Genomic DNA, 19,334 nt, shown 5'->3' with positions numbered 1-19,334 from the left:
TAATCCTTTAGACCTTTGCATTCCTTTGTAGGACAGGAATGGAGTGTGGGAGAGAGGCAATAATGTCACTGATATGGTTAGGAATGAATGACATTGTTTCACTGGCACAGTGGGACCTTAAACTCTCACACTAATTCCTGAGGAAATCACAGGATAATAAGTGAATTCAGGTGGGGCTCTGGTCTCCCAAAAGCAGGCAGGAAGAGAGGGAAAAAAAAGCAAAAGACACAGGATGAAACCATGTCTTGTCAGGACAACACAGCCATTTGGGTCCTGACTTAAGGAAGGAGGAGAAATCCAGGGTTCTTTAGTATAAATAATAAAATTAGAGGGAGGTTATTAAATAGTATTTGAGGAGGTAAGTGCTGACCAGGCCTTGTCTCACTGTTCTTACAGGAAAAAGAGGGAGCTGCTGTCTTTTTATGTTTTTTACAGTACTTGGCACAGCCAATCTGCCACGGCTGTCAGAAGCTCTCAAAAATACTTTTGCAGAGTGCACTTTTATTTTATTTTTGTCTTTATCATACAAAACACTGCAGCAAAAGTACCCAGGATGAAATCCTGACCCCCAAAGCAGCCTGAGAGCAGGATGTTTTGTGGTAGCTAAACTCACTGAAGTTACACAGACAGGAGCTGTGGTGAGGATATCCCTCCAGAAGCTGCTCACTCCCAGTCTTTGCCCAACACAACTGGCTCTGGGCTATAATATTATCCTCCCACATCTGAAATTTCAGATTTAATTTAATTTAGCTTAATATGTTTACTTGCTACCTGGTTTTGCCACTTGCTTTCATTATGGGACTAGAAAGACTTTTTGAGGCTTGGGAGAGAAATCGTGTTTTTTTTCTTGATCTTCCTTTAAATAATCTTGCTGGTAAAATTGATTTTAAAAATGAGAAGGGACAGTTTCTGTGGGACCCTTGTCACCAATCCCTTTCAAAATAGTTACAGGGAAAAGGAAAAAAAAAATAAAGAAAAAAGAAAAATCTTTTTGACAGCAATATTCTGGCACTCCACTGCTGTGTGAGGTTGAAGTTTGGTGGGTGGGTACCACAGGGTTTTATGGGGCAGGCTGTGCAGAAATGATTCTCCTTGGTGAGGGTTTTTTCTTCCTTGACCCACAACATCATCTCTCTGAAGTTGCTGTGGGTGAGATTATGCCAGAAATGGAGCAGGAGGGTCTTGGGGAAGCAGCCACAAAGCCACAGGGAAGTCAGCTCTGTTGTTTCTGGCTCTGCACTGCAGGATCAGAGAGGGCTGGGGCTTCCTCCACCCTCACAGCTGCTGGACCCCGTTGTCTCCTGAGGTTTCTCAGTCTTTTCTTGCTGCTGGTGGCAGTGGGAGGGCAGTATGGAGGCTTTTGCAAGGTCCTATTTGTGTCCTGGAGGGAAACAAGAGGTTGTGCATGAACAAAAAAAATGTTTTCTGTCGATCAGAGAGACCTAGAAAAGTACTGGGTGGTCTCCTACAATAGGTGTGCTGGTTAGCTAGGGAAAAAAAAAATATAAAAATACATTTTAAAAACCATTTATCACCGAAATTCTCCTTTTTATCTGACTATGTAAATACTTTGCCTTTAATTATGCCCCCTGCTACACTCAAGGTGGGCTGCAGGGCCAGCGTTGCCTTCGAGCTCCCTCCAGAGGCCACGAAACCCTCGAGAGGAAGGGAGGGAAGAAATCCAGGAAGATTTTTTCAGCTCAGGACCAGGTTTTTGAGAGCAGCTGCAGCAAACTGGAAGGGCTGCTCTGATTTCAAGGAACCCAGGTGAGCTTAGGGTGGTTGGAAATGGCATTTCAGAACAAAACATTCACCTGGCAGATCTCTTAAAGGACACATACCAAGTGAAAAGGGCTTTATGGCCAATAGTTCAAAGCAGATGCAGTCCAAGCCTGGTTTGAAAACTTATTTTGACTTTTTTTGATGGTTATGGATCAAATTAATGAGCAGCTGGCAAGTGGACCTCTTGGTTTGGACCTCAATGCTTTCTTTCTCCTTCTTTCATCCCAAAAAGGTGAATCAAACCTTCAGCTTCAGTTACAAATATTTCTGCCCTCATTAAGAACTTATTTTAATCAAAAAGCACCTGATGACATACACACAGGTCAACTTGGGTGTAAGAAGATGGAGTTTGACAGAATTTTTACAGTAAATGAGTAACTTTTTCAAGCGTTTGTCCAAGGTGGGAAGATCTTTGTGGAACAAGCAGCTCAAGGGAAATTATTTCAATAGCTGAAAGGTTGATGATGGAGAAATTGTTTTCTTTTTCATTTCCCTGTGTGCTTATTGTAGAGATTACTGCAGCCTGCCCCCTCAGCTTTTTATTTATTTAGTATTTATTAGTTTGCTGTCAACAGGTTCACTCACAGAAGGGTTTTTTGGGTCAGAAGGGACCTTAAAAATCACAGAATCACCTTGGCTGGAAAAGACCTTCAAGATCCTCAGTGCAGCCATTAACCCAACCCTGACAACACCTGCAGGGATGGTGACTCCAGCACTGCCCCGGGCTGCCTGTTCCAGAGCCTGACCTCACTTTGGGTGAAGGAATTCATCCCAACATCCAACCATAACCTCCCCCCACACACTGAGGCCCTTCCCTCTCCTCCTGTCACTTGTAACTTCACTGAGCAGGATCCCCACCTCTTTACACCCTCCTGTAAGGAACTTGTAGGGAGTAATGGGGTCAGGCCTGCAGAGTTTCAGCCCTCTAGAATGAAAACATGAATCTTTAGTTCAAGCAAGGAGGCTACAGGTGCTAAAACCTGAGATCAGCCCTGTGCCTACGCCACCGCTGCCACTCTGCCACCAAAGCCCTCACTGGGCAGCTCTGGGGAGCCCTTCAGGGGCATTTTTAGGGACTTTGCCCACTTTTTAAACTCAGCAGCCACTCCCCCGTTTGCCTTCGGGGCGGAGGGAGGCTTTGGCAGATGACACTAAGTTGTGGGGGAGTGTGGATCAGCTGGAAGGCAGGAGGGCTCTGCAGAGGGACCTGGACAGACTGGAGAGTTGGGATGATCCCAAGGGGATGAGGTTCAACACAACAAGCCCATGGGGAGCTCCAGGCTGGGCACAGAGTGGCAGAAAGGGAGCTGGGAGTCTGGATTGCCAGGAAGCTGAAGAGGAGGCAGCAGTGTGCCCAGGTGGCCAAGAAGGCCAATGGCATCCTGGGCTGGCTCAGGAACAGCGTGGCCAGCAGGTCCAGGGAAGGGATTCTGCCCCTGTGCTCAGCCCTGGTGAGGCCACAGCTTGAGTCCTGTGTCCAGTTCTGGGCCCCTCAGGAAGTTCAGGAAGGAGATTGAGGTGCTGGAGCAGGTGCAGAGAAGAGCAAGGAGGCTGTGAAGGGATCCAGCAGAATTGCTGTGAGGAAGGGCTGAGGGAGCTGGGGGTGTTGAGGCTGGAGAAGAGGAGGCTCAGGGGAGACCTCATCACTCTCTGCAACTCCCTGAAAGGAGGTTGGAGCCAGGGGGGGGTTGGGCTCTTTTCCCAGGCAACTCTCAGCAAGACAAGAGGGCACAAAGGGTCTCAAGTTGTGCCAGGGGAGGTTTAGGTTGGAGATGAGAAAGAATTTCTTTCTGGAGAGGGTGATCAGGCATTGGAATGGGCTGCCCAGGGAAGTAGTGGATTCTCCGTGTCTGGAGATCTTTCCAAAGAGCCTGGATGTGGCACTGAGTGCCATGGGCTGGGAACCACGGGGGGAGTGGATCAAGGGTTGGACTTGATGAGCTCTGAGGTCCCTTCCAACCCAGCCAGTTCTATGATTCTATGATCCGCAGGCCGCGGGTAGGCCGCGCTGCCATGGCAACGAGCCGCGGTGCCTTGTGGGTCTTGTCACGTGAGGGGCCGGGTCACGTGAGGGGCAATGGCTGCCATGGCGGAGGAAGAGGAGGAGGAGCGGGCGCTGCTGGGCGAGCATGGCGGCGGTACCGGTGGTTCTCCGGGTCCCCCCCGGGCCCTGCCCGCTGTCTGTGACCCGCGGAGGCTGCCGCACCGCCTCCTGGTCCTCGCCCTCATGTGTTTCCTGGGGTTCGGTGGGTGCCGGGAGCCTGGGCGGGGGGGTTCCTGAGGTGGCCATGGCGGGGGGTGGGGGTCGGGGCAGAGCTCTGAGGTCTCCCCCTTTCTCCTCGTAGGCAGTTACTTCTGCTACGACAACCCGGCGGCTCTCCAGACGCAGGTGCAAAGGGTGAGTAGGTGGGCATGGGGGTGAGGGAGGCTCAGGTCAGGCTGTCCTCTCTTTCAGTGTCTCTGTATTTATCTGAGGAGTCGTTACTCTTTTTAATTTCTCCCCTTCCTCTTTTGCGTAGGACATGAAGGTGAACACGGCAGAGTTCATGGCTCTCTATGCTTGGTATTCCTGGCCCAACGTGGTTCTCTGCTTCCTGGGAGGCTTTCTGATAGACAGAGTGTTTGGGATCCGGTGAGTGGGACACACACACACACACACACACACACACACACTCGTGTTCACAGCCTTCAGCACGTAAAGTTGTTCCAGAGGATAATAAACTCTTTCAGTTTGTTGTTCACATGCTCTAGGGACTCCCAGTGGTGTAAATGCTCTGCTTTCCTTTTGTGGCTTAAATAAAGTGGCTCAGAAAGGTCAAATGTCTGTGTTGCTTTTATAAAATGAAGCTGTTTGAGCAGCAGCAGCATTTGTTAGAGGTTTTATTGCATATCAACCTCCCCTTGTTTGCTTGGCTGGGGGTTAACACCCAGCAAACATTGTTTTACAGCAAACAAAAGGCTCTGGCCTTGCATTTAGTAACTTCTATTTTCCTTGCAGGTTGGGAACTGTGATATTCAGTGTCTTGGTTTGTGTGGGGCAGGTGAGTGCAAGCAAGAGGGGGAAGGTTGAGGGGTGGGGGAAAAAAACCCACCCAGCCTCTTGTGTTTGTGTGTGTGTGTTAGATGGGGGTGGGGAGGTGGAGGAACCCTGAGTTTTATTGGGGTGACATCAAAGATCATGTGAAGGAACCCAGTGCTCCCTCTGTTTGATGTGGGGGGATTTGGGAAGGGGGGGATGGTGCAGGTGAAGTTTCTGGAGCCTCTGGAGCTCTGTTCTGGGGGGATTTCAGGGTGGGACAGCAGGGTGAGGGATCAGGGATGCAGAGGGAGCCAAAACAAAACCCCAGGTGTTGTGTAGGAGGTGGGTGGGAAGTGTTTCTGCAAGCCTGGGGAGGGAAAAGCTTTTTTTCTTCCTCTTTTAAGCCCTACAGTTTCTCCTTAAATGTTCACCTGGCAGGTGGTGTTTGCTCTGGGAGCTCTGCTTGATGCTTTCTGGCTGATGGAGGCAGGCAGGTTCATCTTTGGGTAAGTCTGGAAGGGTGTGGGGTGTCAGGGTTCAACACTGGCCTGGCAATTAACCCAAATAACAGCTGCTCTCTGTTAATCCCCCATCTCCTCCTTGATAGGGAAAGGAGAGAGAATAAGGGAGAGAGACTGATGGGTTGGGAACTGAACTACACAGCTTTAATGGAACAGGAATGATAAATAGGAAAAATGACTAAATCTATACAAATATACAGGAAAATGGATCCCAGGTTCCTTCCCCCTTTCCCCCAATAACTCTCAGGTCACCCCCGAGGCTGCAGGGCAGCCCTGGGAAAGTCCAGGCTGGAATCCTGGGGTCAGGAGCAGTTGGGAGCTGGAGGCAGGAACACACAGATATGGGCTGGGATGGATCAGGAGCATAGGCAGAGGAAGGGATGGAATCCTCCCAGGATGCCAGGTGAAGGAAGGGAAGCAGGAAAGGCAGGAAGGGCAGGCAGCTGGAAGCAGGAAATCTTGGCTTGGCCCTCGTGATGCCTCCAATTTCTCCTGAGGATGAGGTGTATGGGATGGAATCCTCTGTTTGGTCAATTCTGGCATCTATCCTGTCTGTTTCTCCCCAAAGGAGGCTGCAGGTGGGACCTCTTTATTCCTTCTGGAGGGTAAACTGTTCCTCAGAGCTGAGCAGTGTCCCTGGCTCTGCACACCAGTCTCTAGCAGTAACTCTAAACTTCAAGTGTTATCAGTCCTAGAAGCACACACTGTCTGAGAAACTTGCTGTTAATTCCAAGTGCAACTACTTATAAGAGACTGAGCTAAAAGCAGAAGTACAAGACAGAAAATCCCCTTTATCCTGGCCCAGACCAGGCCATAGAGTGTGTTCTCTGGGGCCTGGGAAGCTGTAGCCCTGCTGGCACACTGAGGCATTTCTAAAAGTGGGACATGCCAAGGTTCCCAGGCTTCCCCTTTTCTCTTGATTCCTCCTTTCCTGAGGAAAAAGAACAACTGACAACACCAAATACCACCTGGGAATGAGGGAATCCCTTCCTGAATATCTGTCAAGCATCAAACTGATGGAAAATCTGAGGCAGCTGCAGTGTAGGGGGGGATCAGATCCTGGTAAATCCAGATCCCAGGTGAGGTGCCTGCTCTGGGGTTTTGTTTGGTTCTTGTAAATAAATAGATAAATGAGCAGCTGCTCCCCCTGAGATGAGCTCTGTGAGTCCCAAAGGCAAGGAGAAGCTCTGCTGGGCTGCTGGGGGTGCTTCCCACTCTTCAGTAATCCTTTGGAATTGCATTCCAGGAGCTTTGGTTTTACCTCCCAGCAGATAAAAGTCTCTGAAACTTCTCCCTGGGTGCTCTGCAGGTTGCAATTAATGTTTTCCCTTTTTGTGTCTCCTTTCTTTTTCAGCACAGGGGGAGAATCCTTGGCAGTGGCACAGAACACTTATGCAGTCAGCTGGTTTAAAGGCAAGGAGTTAAACCTTGTGTTTGGGTTGCAGCTGAGCATGGCCAGAATTGTAAGTAAAAAGGAAAAAAAAAATAATAAAAAAACCCAAACTGTGTGGGTTCTGAGTCTGCTGCTTGTCCTGGCAGGGGCAGGTGGCATTTCTGGTGCTCCCCAGGGCCTTTCAGTGAGAAATAGATTGAAATTTAAATGTAAAATGTCCAGAATTTGTGGTGGAACAGACAAAGGATGCACAAGGAAGGGGTTTTAGTGGGGTTTCTTAGAACCTGTCAGCCTGGTGGTGGTGGCAGTGGAGTTACTGGGTGGGACAGCCCCAGTGCTGCATTTCACCTGATTAATTGATTCCTGGTGTATCATAAAAGGCTTCTTGAAGGCCTTTAAATGTAAAATGTCCAGAATTTGTGGTGAAACAGGCAAAGGATGCACAAGGAAGGAGTTTTAGTGGGATTTCTTAGAACCTCTCAGCCTTCTGCAGGAGTCTGGTGGTGGTGGCAGTGCAGGTTACTGGGTGGGACAGCCCCAGTGCTGCATTTCACCTGGTTAATTGATTCCTGGGGTCTCATAAAAGGCTTCTTGAAGGCCTTTAAATATAAATTGTCCAGAATTTGTGGTGAAACAGACAAAGGATGCACAAGGAAGGGGTTTTAATGGGATTTCTTGGAACCTGTCAGCCTGGTGGTGGTGGCAGTGCAGGTTACTGGGTGGGACAGCCCCAGTGCTGCATTTCACCTGATTAATTGATTTGTGGGGTCTCATAAAAGGCTTCTTGAAGGCCTTTAAGTGCAAAATGCCAGGAATTTGTGGTGAGCAGGCAAAGGATGCACAAGGAAGGGATTTTAATGGGGTTTCTTAGAACCTTTCAGCCTTCTGCAGGAGCCTGGTGGTGGTGGCAGTGCAGGTTACTGGGTGGGACAGCCCCAGTGCTGCATTTCACCTAATTAATTGATTCCTGGTGTATCATAAAAGGCTGCCTGAAGGCCTTTAAATGTAAAATGTCCAGAATTTGTGGTGGAACAGACAAAGGATGCACAAGGAAGGAGTTTTAGTGGGGTTTCTTAGAACCTGTCAGCCTGGTGGTGGTGGCAGTGCAGGTTACTGGGTGGGACAGCCCCAGTGCTGCATTTCACCTGGTTAATTGATTCCTGGGGTCTCATAAAAGGCTGCCTGAAGGCCTCCCATCCTCCCCTGGTGCTGTAGGGTGTGTTTGGGGTGGTGCTGGTAGGAGCTGTGGTGTCATTTGGGTTTGATGGAAGCACTGAGAGTGCTGGGGACATCCCTGCAGCACTGTAGGGATGTCCCTGGGTAACAGGGTTAGGTGGTGGCAGCTGGGGGGATGTTCAAGGTGTTGTTAACTTGCAGCTGCCTCAGCTCAGCTGAAGCCTGGGGACTGCAGCCAGGGATTCTTTCTTTAGGGGCAGAAAAAGGGGAAAAAATGTGCTTTTTCCTCTCAGGTGGGAGTCCTGCTTGCTGTAACCTGTGTGTGGCTGAGCTCATGCAGGGTGTGATGGGGATTTTCTGGCATTTTATTTTATCTCTTTATTATTTAATAAATAGTTTTATTTATAATAAAACATCATTATTTTATTTATATCTGCCATAATTATTATTCTGGCATTAATAATAATTAATAATTATTATTATTTATCCATCAAAACACTGTTCAGGCCTTGACTCTGTTGTTATTATTCTTGCAGTGGTTAATTTGTGACAAACCCCAAGCAGCAGGGCAGAGTTTTATCTGTGTTTGTTTTAAGCACTGCTCCATTAGCATCCTGCTTTGGAATCTGGGGAACTGGGAGTTGCATTGCTCTTCACCTGAGCCTCTTCTGCCTAGGGGAGCACAGTGAACATGAACATTATGGGATGGATTTACTCCAGAATCCAGGATCTCTTGGGGCACACTGGTTCCAGCACTCTGGGGTTAACCCTCATGATAGGTCAGTAATATTTGGAATTTATATTCTTGTTATTTTGGTTAATTTATATTCTTGTTATTTTTGAATATGAGCAGCTGGCCTGGGTGATTTCTTACAAGCTGGAAAGGAGGACAAATAAACATGGCACTAGGACAAGCACTGCTTGCCTCAGTGTGGGGTGTTCTTGTGCAGTGTGATTGCTGCAGCTGATAAAATGCTGTGTGATTTTATTTTATTTATTTTTTTTTTGTGGTTGCCCCACTGGAGTTTGTATCTTACAGAGATGAAGCATTTAACATCCTCTGAGTAAAGGGCAGACCTGAAAAACACTCTGAGGGCTCTCAGGATGGCACAGCTTGCCCAGTGGTTAAGTAAAAATGAATTTTCAGCTGCTGTCTTTCTGTCCTGCAGGACTTTTAAGGCCTTGGTGCTGATCACAAGGCTTTGTTTCTGTATTCCAGATAAGGAGCTTGGCTGTGCTGAGTGGGAGTGCTGGTCATGTTTTAATAAAATAAATGTACTCCAGATCAAGGGAAGTGTCTCCTGTGGCAGGCTGCAGGATTTACACCTCACTCCTGGAGCTGTTGGGTCCCATTAAATCCACCTGCTGAGCTTTCCCCACCTGAAAGTCTCTCTCCCTTCCCTCTGGAAGGGAAGTGGGAATAACAGTGAGGATCTGTCACTGTCCAAACTGCCAGCACTGACTGGAGCTGTGTCCCTGCCTTCTTGCAGGTGGTGTGACCTGTCTCTTCTCCCTGGCCTGTGCAACAATCCTTGCTTACCTGGACAGGAGAGCAGAGAAACTCCTTTGTAAAGAGCAAGGGAAAACAGGTGAGTGGTGGGAACAGAGCCTTCCATCTGTGGTGGTTGGATTATGGTTGGGCTTTAATTATCTTGAAAGGCTTTTCCAGCCTTCCTGGTTCCATGGTTCTGCTCTGTGCAGGTTTGCAATGTTAGTGGCTGCTGCTTGACATCTTTTTCACAGTAATGTCTTTTAATCATAATTTTAGTTAATTTTTATATCAGCAGCAAGTCTGCTGGGCACAGGGTGGTTGGAGAGCAGCCAGACAGAGAGGGACCTGGGAGTCTGGATTGCCAGGAAGCTGAAGAGGAGGCAGCAGTGTGCCCAGGTGGCCAAGAAGGCCAATGGCATCCTGGGCTGGCTCAGGAACAGCGTGGCCAGCAGGTCCAGGGAAGGGATTCTGCCCCTGTGCTCAGCCCTGGGGAGGCCACAGCTTGAGTCCTGTGTCCAGTTCTGGGCCCCTCAGGAAGTTCAGGAAGGAGCTTGAGGTGCTGGAGCAGGTGCAGAGAAGAGCAAGGAGGCTGTGAAGGGATCCAGCAGAATTGCTGTGAGGAAGGGCTGAGGGAGCTGGGGGTGTTGAGGCTGGAGAAGAGGAGGCTCAGGGGAGACCTCATCACTCTCTGCAACTCCCTGAAAGGAGGTTGGAGCCAGGGGGGGGGGTTGGGCTCTTTTCCCAGGCAACTCTCAGCAAGACAAGAGGGCACAAAGGGTCTCAAGTTGTGCCAGGGGAGGTTTAGGTTGGAGATGAGAAAGAATTTCTTTCTGGAGAGGGTGATCAGGCATTGGAATGGGCTGCCCAGGGAAGTAGTGGATTCTCCGTGTCTGGAGATCTTTCCAAAGAGCCTGGATGTGGCACTGAGTGCCATGGGCTGGGAACCACGGGGGGAGTGGATCAAGGGTTGGACTTGATCTCTGAGGTCCCTTCCAACCCAGCCATTTCTGTGATTCTATGCTTCACAGTCAGGTGCACCATCACCAACTTTATAAACAAAGCCTCCCAGCCCCAATTTATTTGGTGTGTGCCACTGGTTGTGTGGAATTGCTCTGATTTCCTTTACTGAGTGTACAAAACCCTGCAACTCTTCCCAAACACAGTGTGTGGTGAGTCCTCAGTGTGGGAGGATTCAGGCTAGTTAGAAATTAACCAGATTTGAGGCCCAAGCAAGAGCAGATAGTGTGTGATTTGAGGCATGAATTTTGCCAGCTGATTAAAACATTCCCTTGAAACCCTGGTACACAAGATTTCCAGAGGCTTTGGAGAACTTGTCTGTCCATAATGGGGGGGAGACAATTGTCTCTTGGCTTTGGCACTGTTGGTTTAGGGCTTGGATGTTCCTCACTGCCTCTCACTGTGAAAAGCTCAAACAAGAGCAGACAGAGCTCTCATCACCTGAGTGTCTGTCCAGTGGGGATGAATTTCAGGCTGAAACACTCTTGTCTCTTGCCCCACTCCAGGTGAAGTGATTAAGCTCACAGATGTGAAGGATTTCTCCCTGTCCTTGTGGCTGATCTTTGTCATCTGTGTCTGTTACTATGGAGCTGTTTTTCCTTTCATTGGGCTTGGAAAGTAAGTGCCTCTCACTGGTGTGGCTGTTCCCCTGGAATTTGGCCAGGGTTTTCATTCCTTGCTTACAGAGGGAGAGAAGTGCAGGCTGATAGTCAGGAAGCCACAGAGCCACTGGGTGTCCCAGCAAGTCTGTGCTGTGGTTTGTCACCTCTCCTCTGGAGATACAAATTAAAACACCTCACAGTTTCCTTATCTGCTCAGCTTTGTGGGAAATGCTCAGCTTGGCTGAGCTGTCAGAACTCAAAAGCATAATACATGCTCCATATCTGATTAAAACTTGGTGCAGATTTAGTATTTTGTACAGATTTTGCCCAGCACTGTGCCATCATGCAGAGCTGAAGCATTCTTATGGGGTTTCCCTTTTGAACCACATGACTTGATCTCAGAGCTCAAAGGTGTTTTGAATGTACTTGGAGTTTTAAACAGATTTCTTGAGCCCAGTGCAGGTTTTATGTTGGGTGAGATGGAAAAACCTGGGGTGAGTTGGAGAGTGCTGGGTCAGCAGTGGAGGTGCCTGGTTTTTCCTTGTATTCCAAAACCTCTCCCTTTGGTCTGTAACAGAATGCTTGGTGCTACTGTCTCATTATTAGGTTTTTGGAGTGTAATCTGAATAATCCTGAGGCAAAATGGTGTGGAGTCTGCTAACCAGCTCCTGAGTGCCTTGTAACTGAGGCTGCACACTGGGATGTTGGTGTCAAACTCACACAGAGGGAAATACTTAAAAAGTTTCCTGGGTTCTTGTGTCTTTAGCTTGATTTTTCTCCCAGGTCCAACCAGTGTGCATTTGTCTAAATCTGTTTTGTTTTTCTTTAGGGTTTTCTTTATTGAGAAGTTTAAATTCTCATCTCAAGAAGCAAGTGCAATTAACAGGTGTGTTGGGGTTGGTTTAATGAGTAAGTTAATGAGCTCCTGCTGTGCTCAAGGGGGGTGTGTCTGTCTTTAGGCTCTCCCCAGCTGGGAGGAGATTTGGGTTCTGCTGTTGCAGGGGGTGACTTTAAGTGAGCAGATAGATTTCACCTGGCCCAAGGAATAACTGGGAAGTGTGAGTATATGTTTAAATAAAAATTGAGGAATTAGGAAGGAAAAGCTCTGTCTGAAGAGCATTCTTTTGGGATTTGATTTCCTTCTGAGTGAGAGAAGCAGATTGATAGCAACAATAATGAACTTCATTTTCTAAGTTTGTGATATGGCAAAAAAAAAAAACCCCTGAACCCCCCAACCTCACCACCATACTTTCTGGGATATGATTCCAAGAGCTCCAGCTATGTCAGGATTTCCTTGCATGTTGAGTCTTTTCATCTCTTCAGACCTTTTGGGCATTTTGACCTCTGGAATCTCTTTTATGTTTGTTTTTTTTCTTTTTCTTACATCCTCACAGGTGAGAAGGGCATCTGGGGTGTTGTCTGCAGACACCACCTAAGGCTGCCCATGGCTGGCTGCTCTCCAGTTCTCTTATTTTTATTTTTATTCTTTTGTAGTATTGTGTATATCATCTCAGCACCCATGTCCCCTGTCTTTGGGCTCCTGGTGGATAAACTTGGAAAGAATATCATCTGGGTTTTATGTGCTGTAGTAACTACCCTTGCTGCTCATGTTATGTTGGCTTTTACCTTCTGGAACCCCTGGATAGCAATGGTAACTAATTCTCTGAGACTTACAGCTAAATATGTGATGGGGTTGATGCTGATTTGTCTGGAGTTGGGAGTTTTCCTTCTCCCTGCAGAGAAGGTTTTAATTCATCTCAGTGCTTTGGTGGTGTTTTGTTGTAAAACTCTCCTCTCATGCTTCATGGACATTCCTTACTACCTACTAATCACCAGGTTGCTGTGCTAGGCACTCACTTTTCTCCTAAAACTTGTTCTTTTGGTGTAGTTCTGAAGCTTAAAACCATCTCACATGCACTGTGGGATAGTGGTAAACCTCTTTTTGTTTTTTCCCCTTTCTAGGGCAGATTTGCTGAGAAATAGCTTTGAAACTCAGGTTCACTCCTGGAAGTAGTTCCCTCTCCTATTAAATGTGGATATTTAGAACAGTATTGCACAGGGTGTTGCTTGGGTTGTTCTTCTCTTCTGTGAGAAGGGGAAAATGGATGTTTTAGTTTATAAGAACTTTGCAGCACGTGACATCTCTTGTTCTTTATTTCCCCAGTGTTTGCTAGGAGTTGCCTACTCACTGCTTGCCTGTGCCCTCTGGCCCATGGTTGCCTTTGTTGTTCCAGAGCACCAGCTGGGAACTGCTTATGGCTTGTAAGTACCTCAGGCTCTGCTGCTCTGCTCTGCCTTGATGCTCAGGCACTGAAGATCAGGCAGTTCTGACACATTAATGACACTAATTCCTCCAAATTCAGCCCAGCAGGAAGTCTCATGCAGGTTCAGGATGTGTGCCTGGGGTCAGATGGCACAACAGAAAGGGAGAAGTTAAACCTCCTTGGTTGTTCAGGGCTGCTGATGTTGTTTTCTTTAAAAATAAATTCCTGCACCATGGTAATCCTTTGTTTCTGTGTTAGTATGCAGTCCATCCAGAATCTGGGTCTGGCAGTTATTGCTATAGCAGCTGGGATGATTCTGGACACAAGAGGATACTTGTTTCTGGAAGTCTTCTTCACTGCTTGTGTTTGCTGTAAGTATTAAAGACATTGAAAATGACTTTTGTACATACAGGAAGCTTGATTAGGGCTTAATATTTCCTGTAAAGCAGTAATAACTCCTTTCTTACAGTCAGAGAGAGGCTTCAAGGGTTTATTCTTAATATTCCCTTACTCCTTTTTTAGTTAGGGAGAGACTTCAGCTGGGGTCAGTGTTGATAATAACTCAGATCTAATGAAGAGTGTTGTGGTTTTCTTGAAGTGCTTTAGTGAAAGCAGTTTCAGTGTTGGGGGAAAAAAAATGACTAAAAGGGTAGTTGACTGATACTCTTAAAGGCTACTTTTGAGGGCTGTTTATTAATAAACCTAAAACTAAAATAACCTTCTCTGAGTTACCATGCTACTTGGGGCAGAGTGAGATTTTTAGAAGCAATTGATAGATGCTGCTGTCAAAAATCTCCCCTCAGTTACAGCCAGTAGGGAAAAAAGATCTCAGTTGTTGCTTGTTTCTGTCTTAAATCTGTTCTTCTCATTGTATATTTATTTATTTGATTTTGTTTTTTCAGTGTCACTAGTAGCTGTAGTCATGCTGTATTTTGTGAACCACCTCAGAGGTAAGTGTTCTCAGCTGACTTGAACAAATGTGGAGGAAATTCTGCAGCTTTTTCTGAACTTCATAACAAACTTGGCTATACATGTACCTACAAATATAAATACTTAATTCTGTAGACATTCCTTCAGGTAGCAGTGGTTTTTCTCAACTTTTTTTTAAGCAGTAACCACTGAAGGATGTAGAAGGGTTTTATTTTGTTTCTTTCAAATTTGCTTCCACTTTTTGGGGTATTATGGCAGCTTGTGGGGAAACTTCATTGTTAGCAGAAAACTGACTCAGACTTGAGCTTAGCTTGGGTCCTGATTTGGGTTGCTGGGATGATTGGGAGCCCATTTCTCATCCTCCCTACCTTGGTTCCTACTTCTGTAAGATTATCCCACTGATTTCTTTTATCAAGTGCTCTGAGGACTTCTGTAGTGAGGTGTTAATCAAAGGTGCAGTCATTAGAAAAATAATAAGGTGCTTCAAAGTGTATATTATTCTGTTGCAGGGGGAGATCTCAACTGGTCTGCAAAGAAAAGGAAAAAACTGCAAAAAGTAGCTGCAACTGAGTAAGTATGAAGAGCAGTGTCCTTAAATAGTTGAGCTGAAGTAGTGAAGGGGATTTCTGTCTGAACTCAGTGCCTTTTGCAGCTCTGCCATTTGTACTCAGTGTTATTTTCTGGCTTAATGAACACTTAGTGGTAGAGTTTCATGCTCCTGCCTTCTATGAATTACTAATTAGAGGAAGCAGCAAATAACCAGCTCTTCTTTTCTGGCACTCTTCCTCCCTCTTTTCCTTTATTTTGGTTTCAACTGAGTGGAACCAAAGTGTGTTTAAAAAATATTGGATCACTTGCCTCAAAGTGTGCTTCATTTATGTGGTGTGGACCTGACCCAGTCAGCAACAGGCATTACCTCTGGGGTTTTTTTAAGTGTCATTGAAAACCAGATATCTCTTCAGAAGAAACTACACCCCAGTCACTTCCCCTTCAGTTCCAGCTTCCTCCTCCTGCTGTCCCTGTTTGGAAGTGTTCATTCAGCTTCTCTCTGGAAGCTGGGGCTTGAGTCTCAACTGCATCTGAAACCCAGTTTGGGGTCATAAATCTTACTGACTGCAGTGAAAAGTTTCTGGTTTTAGGAAGGAAATGGGATGAGGTGTTTCAATAAAGTGGAATCCACTCCCTTTAAAAGGAAATGGGGTGGGCTGGGGGCAGAAATTCCTGAAATAGGCAAATTTTGGCTGTTCATCCAATTAAGTGTATTTCATTCTGTGGGAGATTTGTATGTGCTGGTTTCCTCTCTACAGAAAATAAGGAAAGTAACCTAAAAATCCACTTCCTTGGATGGTAAGGGTCCCTAACAGCTGGAATTGGATAGTCTGAAAAAATAAGTGTTGTTTTACCCCCTCTGCACAGCAGAAAGTTTGCTTCTTTTTTTGTTTACTCTCTGAGGATACTAAATGAAGGGTGAGGCTTTCAGTGGGTATGGAATGCTGTACAAACACTGGGTTAGTCTTGTAATTTGAGGAGAGAGAAGACAAAAAGCACTGCGTGGCAAAGAGGTGTCACCTTAAAGGCAAAATGAAAGACTATTCAGCTCCTCTATTTCCACTCCAGCTTCTCCATTATCTACACAGATGTTTAGGAAAATTCCTTTTTGAAGCAGACAGAATGTCAAGTCTGTCTTCTGGAATTTGGGGCAGCTTAGTTTGTCCTGGTGACCTTGTGAAAGATGCTTCCTGGCAGTGTCTCAGCACCCAGATATTGTCACCTGCTTCGTGCTCTGAGGACTGGAGTGCCTTAAAGAATCCAAAAATCAATGGGATAAAGTCTTGGGTTTTCCAACACATTTCCAACACATTTAAAGCAAATGTTCAGTTTGCTTAAGGGTAGAATAGGCCTTAAGAAATCTGAGGTCCTGCTCCTCTGATCTGAATTTGTTTTTCCTCTCTTTCTGTTCTCACCTAACAACTCAGTGAGTCCCTTCAGAGCTTGAAGTTCCTTTACCTGTAACCTTGTTGGAATGATTTCCTTTTTCATAGGTAAAATACGCACAAGCTGTGAGGTGTGCAGTCATTTCTTTCACTGGGGTGTGATGACACTTCAGTTGGTCTTGGAAAAAGACCTGAGAATACCTGCCCAGGGGGTTTCTCCAGGTGACCTGGGGAGTTCAGTGTGGTTTTGTTTCTTGTCCAAGTTTGTGTTTGTTACACACCAGCCCTGAGGAAAACCTCACCAGACCCCCTGAGCACACTGGTTGTGATGGAAATCATCCCTGAGCCAAAAGGTCACAGCAGGTTTTTAACACAAATACAGCAACAAAAAAACACCCCACTTTATACCCAAAACCAAAAATTGTGTCCCAGTAGAGCTGCTTTTCAACCTGCCTGGCCCCTGTGAGATGTGTGTAAACACTTGAGCATTTACTGTGAGAAATGGTTCTGTGTTAGTGTCTGCTGTGGGGTGTAGAACAAACTTGTCAGTAACTTCTATCACAATGTGTTTTTCAGAAAAGAAATTTGAATAGCAAATATCATCCAGGAGTGGGGAGCATTTGATCAGCATCATGGCAACTTGAAGAACTGTAGTGGTGTTTAGTTTGCTCTCTCTGCCCAGTAATTCTTTGGAAAAGGAACTAACTTGCTGGGACCTATCCAGGAAATGCCTAATTTTTATGCTTTGTAACCAGTTTTAACCAATGCCAGCTCGTCTCTCTGTTTGAACAGAGTGGGTTTAGAGTGGTTTGCTCTGTGTTTAAGCTCTGTCCTTGGAGAGGGTGCTCTGCAACCCCAGAAAAAGCTCCTCACCTTAAGACACAGAGCAGTGTGAGGTGTCTGTGTGCAGTTTGGGTGGAGGTTTCTTCACATGCTGCTGTTCTCTGGTCTGAATTTAGAGCTTAGGGATGGGTCACTGTTACTGCCTTTGTTTAATGCACACCACTGTCTTAAGCAAACTGTATTTAGAGCTTTGTTTGGTCCAATTCCTCTTTAAAACTTGGGTGGAAAAAGAGTGAGAGTGCTCTGGTCCAATGCTGGCTCTTTCTAGGACACTGCTGTTCATTCTGAAGGCTGCTGAGCAGCCTTTTATTTGCATTTTTGACAACTGATTATTTTTGTATTGTAATCTCTAAAGGAGTGAGAGCTTGTTTTAATAAAGTGATGGTCAAGATTGTTCCAAAGGCTCACTGAGCATGCTGTGTAACCTCTGGAAACCAAAAGGTTTTTCTTTCTCCTGAAGGCTTGCAATGTAAATAAAAGGAAACTGCAGAAAACAGCCTCTCTCTTTCTTTATGTTGAGTCAGAGTAATCCAGACACAGCTCCTGGTCTCTTTTAGTTTGATACCCAGTACTCAGCTGTGATTTTACAAGCATTTTCTAGTTCTTAAAAATCAAACTACATACCCAAGGTGAAGTTGCTTGGGTTTGCACTCCTCTGGGCAAATACCTGAAACCAATTTTCTTTTTCCAGAGCTGAAGAACAAGAGAGGCTCAGACGTCAGACTGAAGAAGACTTGGCTAAATTACAGCCCAAAGCTGATGACTTTAGTTTAAGGAATAAATACCTCTCCAAACTAGGAGCTCAGGTATTAGTAACATAGTAGGGGTTTCACTAATGAGGAATAAACCAATGAGAACCTGGCTGCTTGGTCCAGTAGCCAGCAAATCAAACTGATAAAATGCTAAGAATACACTGAGAAATGGTAATTAAAAATCTAATGAAGAACATGGAAATGAATCAATGGCTGGTGGCCCAAATGAGTTGAGAAGAGGGCTTATTATGATGCATGATTTTTTATTTTTTTTTTAATTTTTGCAGCTCCCAGATAATTACTCCTCCTACTTACCCACCATGGCTCACAGGAGTGTGTTGAAATAACTTCTTCCCCCACTTGCAAAGGCAGAAACACACTGAAGGTCCTGGGGCACTAAACTTTGTTTCCAGTACTGATGACAGCAAAAAGCAGAGTGATGCACCCTGGTTTTAATGTACCTTGGTCTAAGCTGCCCCTCTGCACTGGGGATAAAAAACAGAGATGTGGATGAAGAAGCATCTGGCTGCTTGTTGGAACTGATGTGCTGTGTACTGCACCCTCCTCTCTGAAATACTCAGTGAGTAGCTTGAGGCAGTAGCAAAGACTTGGTGTCCCCAGTGCTGAAATGCAAAAACTTTGCTTTGGTAATCAAATAGCTGTGAATTGAGCCTTGGTGCAGGTCTGATTTAGCCTCTGGAGTTGGACAACTTGGTTACCATGTTGGAAATGGCCCGTTTTGTTTTTCTTATAGAAAAAAAAAATATGTGGGAAGAATTACCTGTTAGTCCAAGGAAATGGAACTATGCAATTTCAGTGTTACAGACCTGGAGCTGAATACCAGGTCCCAGGCTTAGCAATAAGCTGGTGGAAGTCCTGATTAATGTGAAAATTGATTTATTTTTAAGAGGTTGGGATTAAAAATGAAGAGAGTTGAATGCACTGTTGTACTAAATAGTACTAAACACACTTTATTTTTTTTTGCCTACAGTAATTTAATCAGAGCTTCTAGAACTCATGGTCTTAAGGTTGGTTTGTTTGTTTTTGGTTTTTTTTTTTTTAAAGATACATTTCAGTGGAGATTTCTTTCATGTTCCTGAAAGATGAGCTGATCATCTTCCTGAAAGACTAAGCCAGGGTTGTTTTGCTTTATAGTTCTGTAGTCTGAGGAGCAATCTAGGAAGATAAAAGGAGCAGGTTGTGAACTGTGCTGAGCTTGCTGCTGAAGGGGAGCAGTCAGTGACCTGTGACCATTTTTATTGGTGCTTTCTGTGCTCCCTTGGAGAACCAGAGACTGTCAGCTGATTGATACAAGTTGCTTTTATTTTTCCTTGTAGACTTGTGAATTCTGGGTCTTTTTTTAATAAAAGCTTTAACTGCATACTGGCACCTGTATTTTTCTTACATGATTTAGTGATGTTTTGTGGCTGTGGGGACTTAGAGATTCTTTTTATTTATTTTTTTTCAAACAAGCATGACCTCTGCTTTCCCCTGACAAACGTGGAGTTTCTGACAGTGTCTCTTTGAGGACCCAAAGGCAAAGTTGTCTCCAGTTCCTCCATTTAATGTGTGGATGCATTTAGGTTTTTTCTCCTGGGGACAGAGGAAA

At 45.7% G+C, this 19,334-nt stretch overlaps 1 protein-coding gene across 3 annotated transcripts; it reads left to right on the top strand.

The window, feature by feature from the left end:
• Window positions 1-3,846: 3,846 nt before the first annotated feature.
• On the top strand, window positions 3,847-19,106 carry MFSD1 (major facilitator superfamily domain containing 1). 3 transcript variants are annotated; one of them, XM_030456316.1, is made up of 17 exons: window positions 3,847-4,028; window positions 4,128-4,180; window positions 4,302-4,414; window positions 4,781-4,823; window positions 5,240-5,307; window positions 6,677-6,785; window positions 8,568-8,670; window positions 9,382-9,480; window positions 10,907-11,018; window positions 11,832-11,888; window positions 12,497-12,653; window positions 13,167-13,264; window positions 13,525-13,637; window positions 14,169-14,216; window positions 14,706-14,766; window positions 17,665-17,779; window positions 18,013-19,106. In XM_030456316.1, exons 1-17 carry the CDS (start codon window positions 3,860-3,862, stop codon window positions 18,070-18,072), a joined length of 1,578 nt encoding a protein of 525 aa, XP_030312176.1. In that variant the 5' UTR covers window positions 3,847-3,859; the 3' UTR covers window positions 18,073-19,106. The 3 variants fall into 3 exon arrangements, with proteins under 3 accessions (XP_030312176.1, XP_030312177.1, XP_030312178.1); XM_030456317.1 differs by lacking the exons at window positions 17,665-17,779; window positions 18,013-19,106 and adding an exon at window positions 16,707-17,457; XM_030456318.1 differs by lacking the exons at window positions 17,665-17,779; window positions 18,013-19,106 and having other exon boundaries at window positions 14,706-14,770.
• Window positions 19,107-19,334: the final 228 nt, after the last annotated feature.

The sequence above is a fragment of the Calypte anna genome, chromosome 9 (genome assembly GCF_003957555.1).
Source record: "Calypte anna isolate BGI_N300 chromosome 9, bCalAnn1_v1.p, whole genome shotgun sequence".
In the NCBI taxonomy this organism is placed as follows: domain Eukaryota; kingdom Metazoa; phylum Chordata; class Aves; order Apodiformes; family Trochilidae; genus Calypte; species Calypte anna.
The sequence above is the reverse complement of the archived record's forward strand: the minus strand, read 5'-3'. Positions and strand labels throughout refer to the sequence as shown.

Bases quoted from the DNA above. Each gene is read 5' to 3' on its own strand.
- MFSD1 (XM_030456316.1), top strand. From the start codon at position 3,860: ATGGCTGCCATGGCGGAGGAAGAGGAGGAGGAGCGGGCGCTGCTGGGC. The intron at 11,889-12,496 runs GTGTGTTGGGGT...ATTCTTTTGTAG, and splicing joins GAAGCAAGTGCAATTAACAG to TATTGTGTATATCATCTCAG. The intron at 17,780-18,012 runs GTATTAGTAACA...TAATTTTTGCAG, and splicing joins TCTCCAAACTAGGAGCTCAG to CTCCCAGATAATTACTCCTC.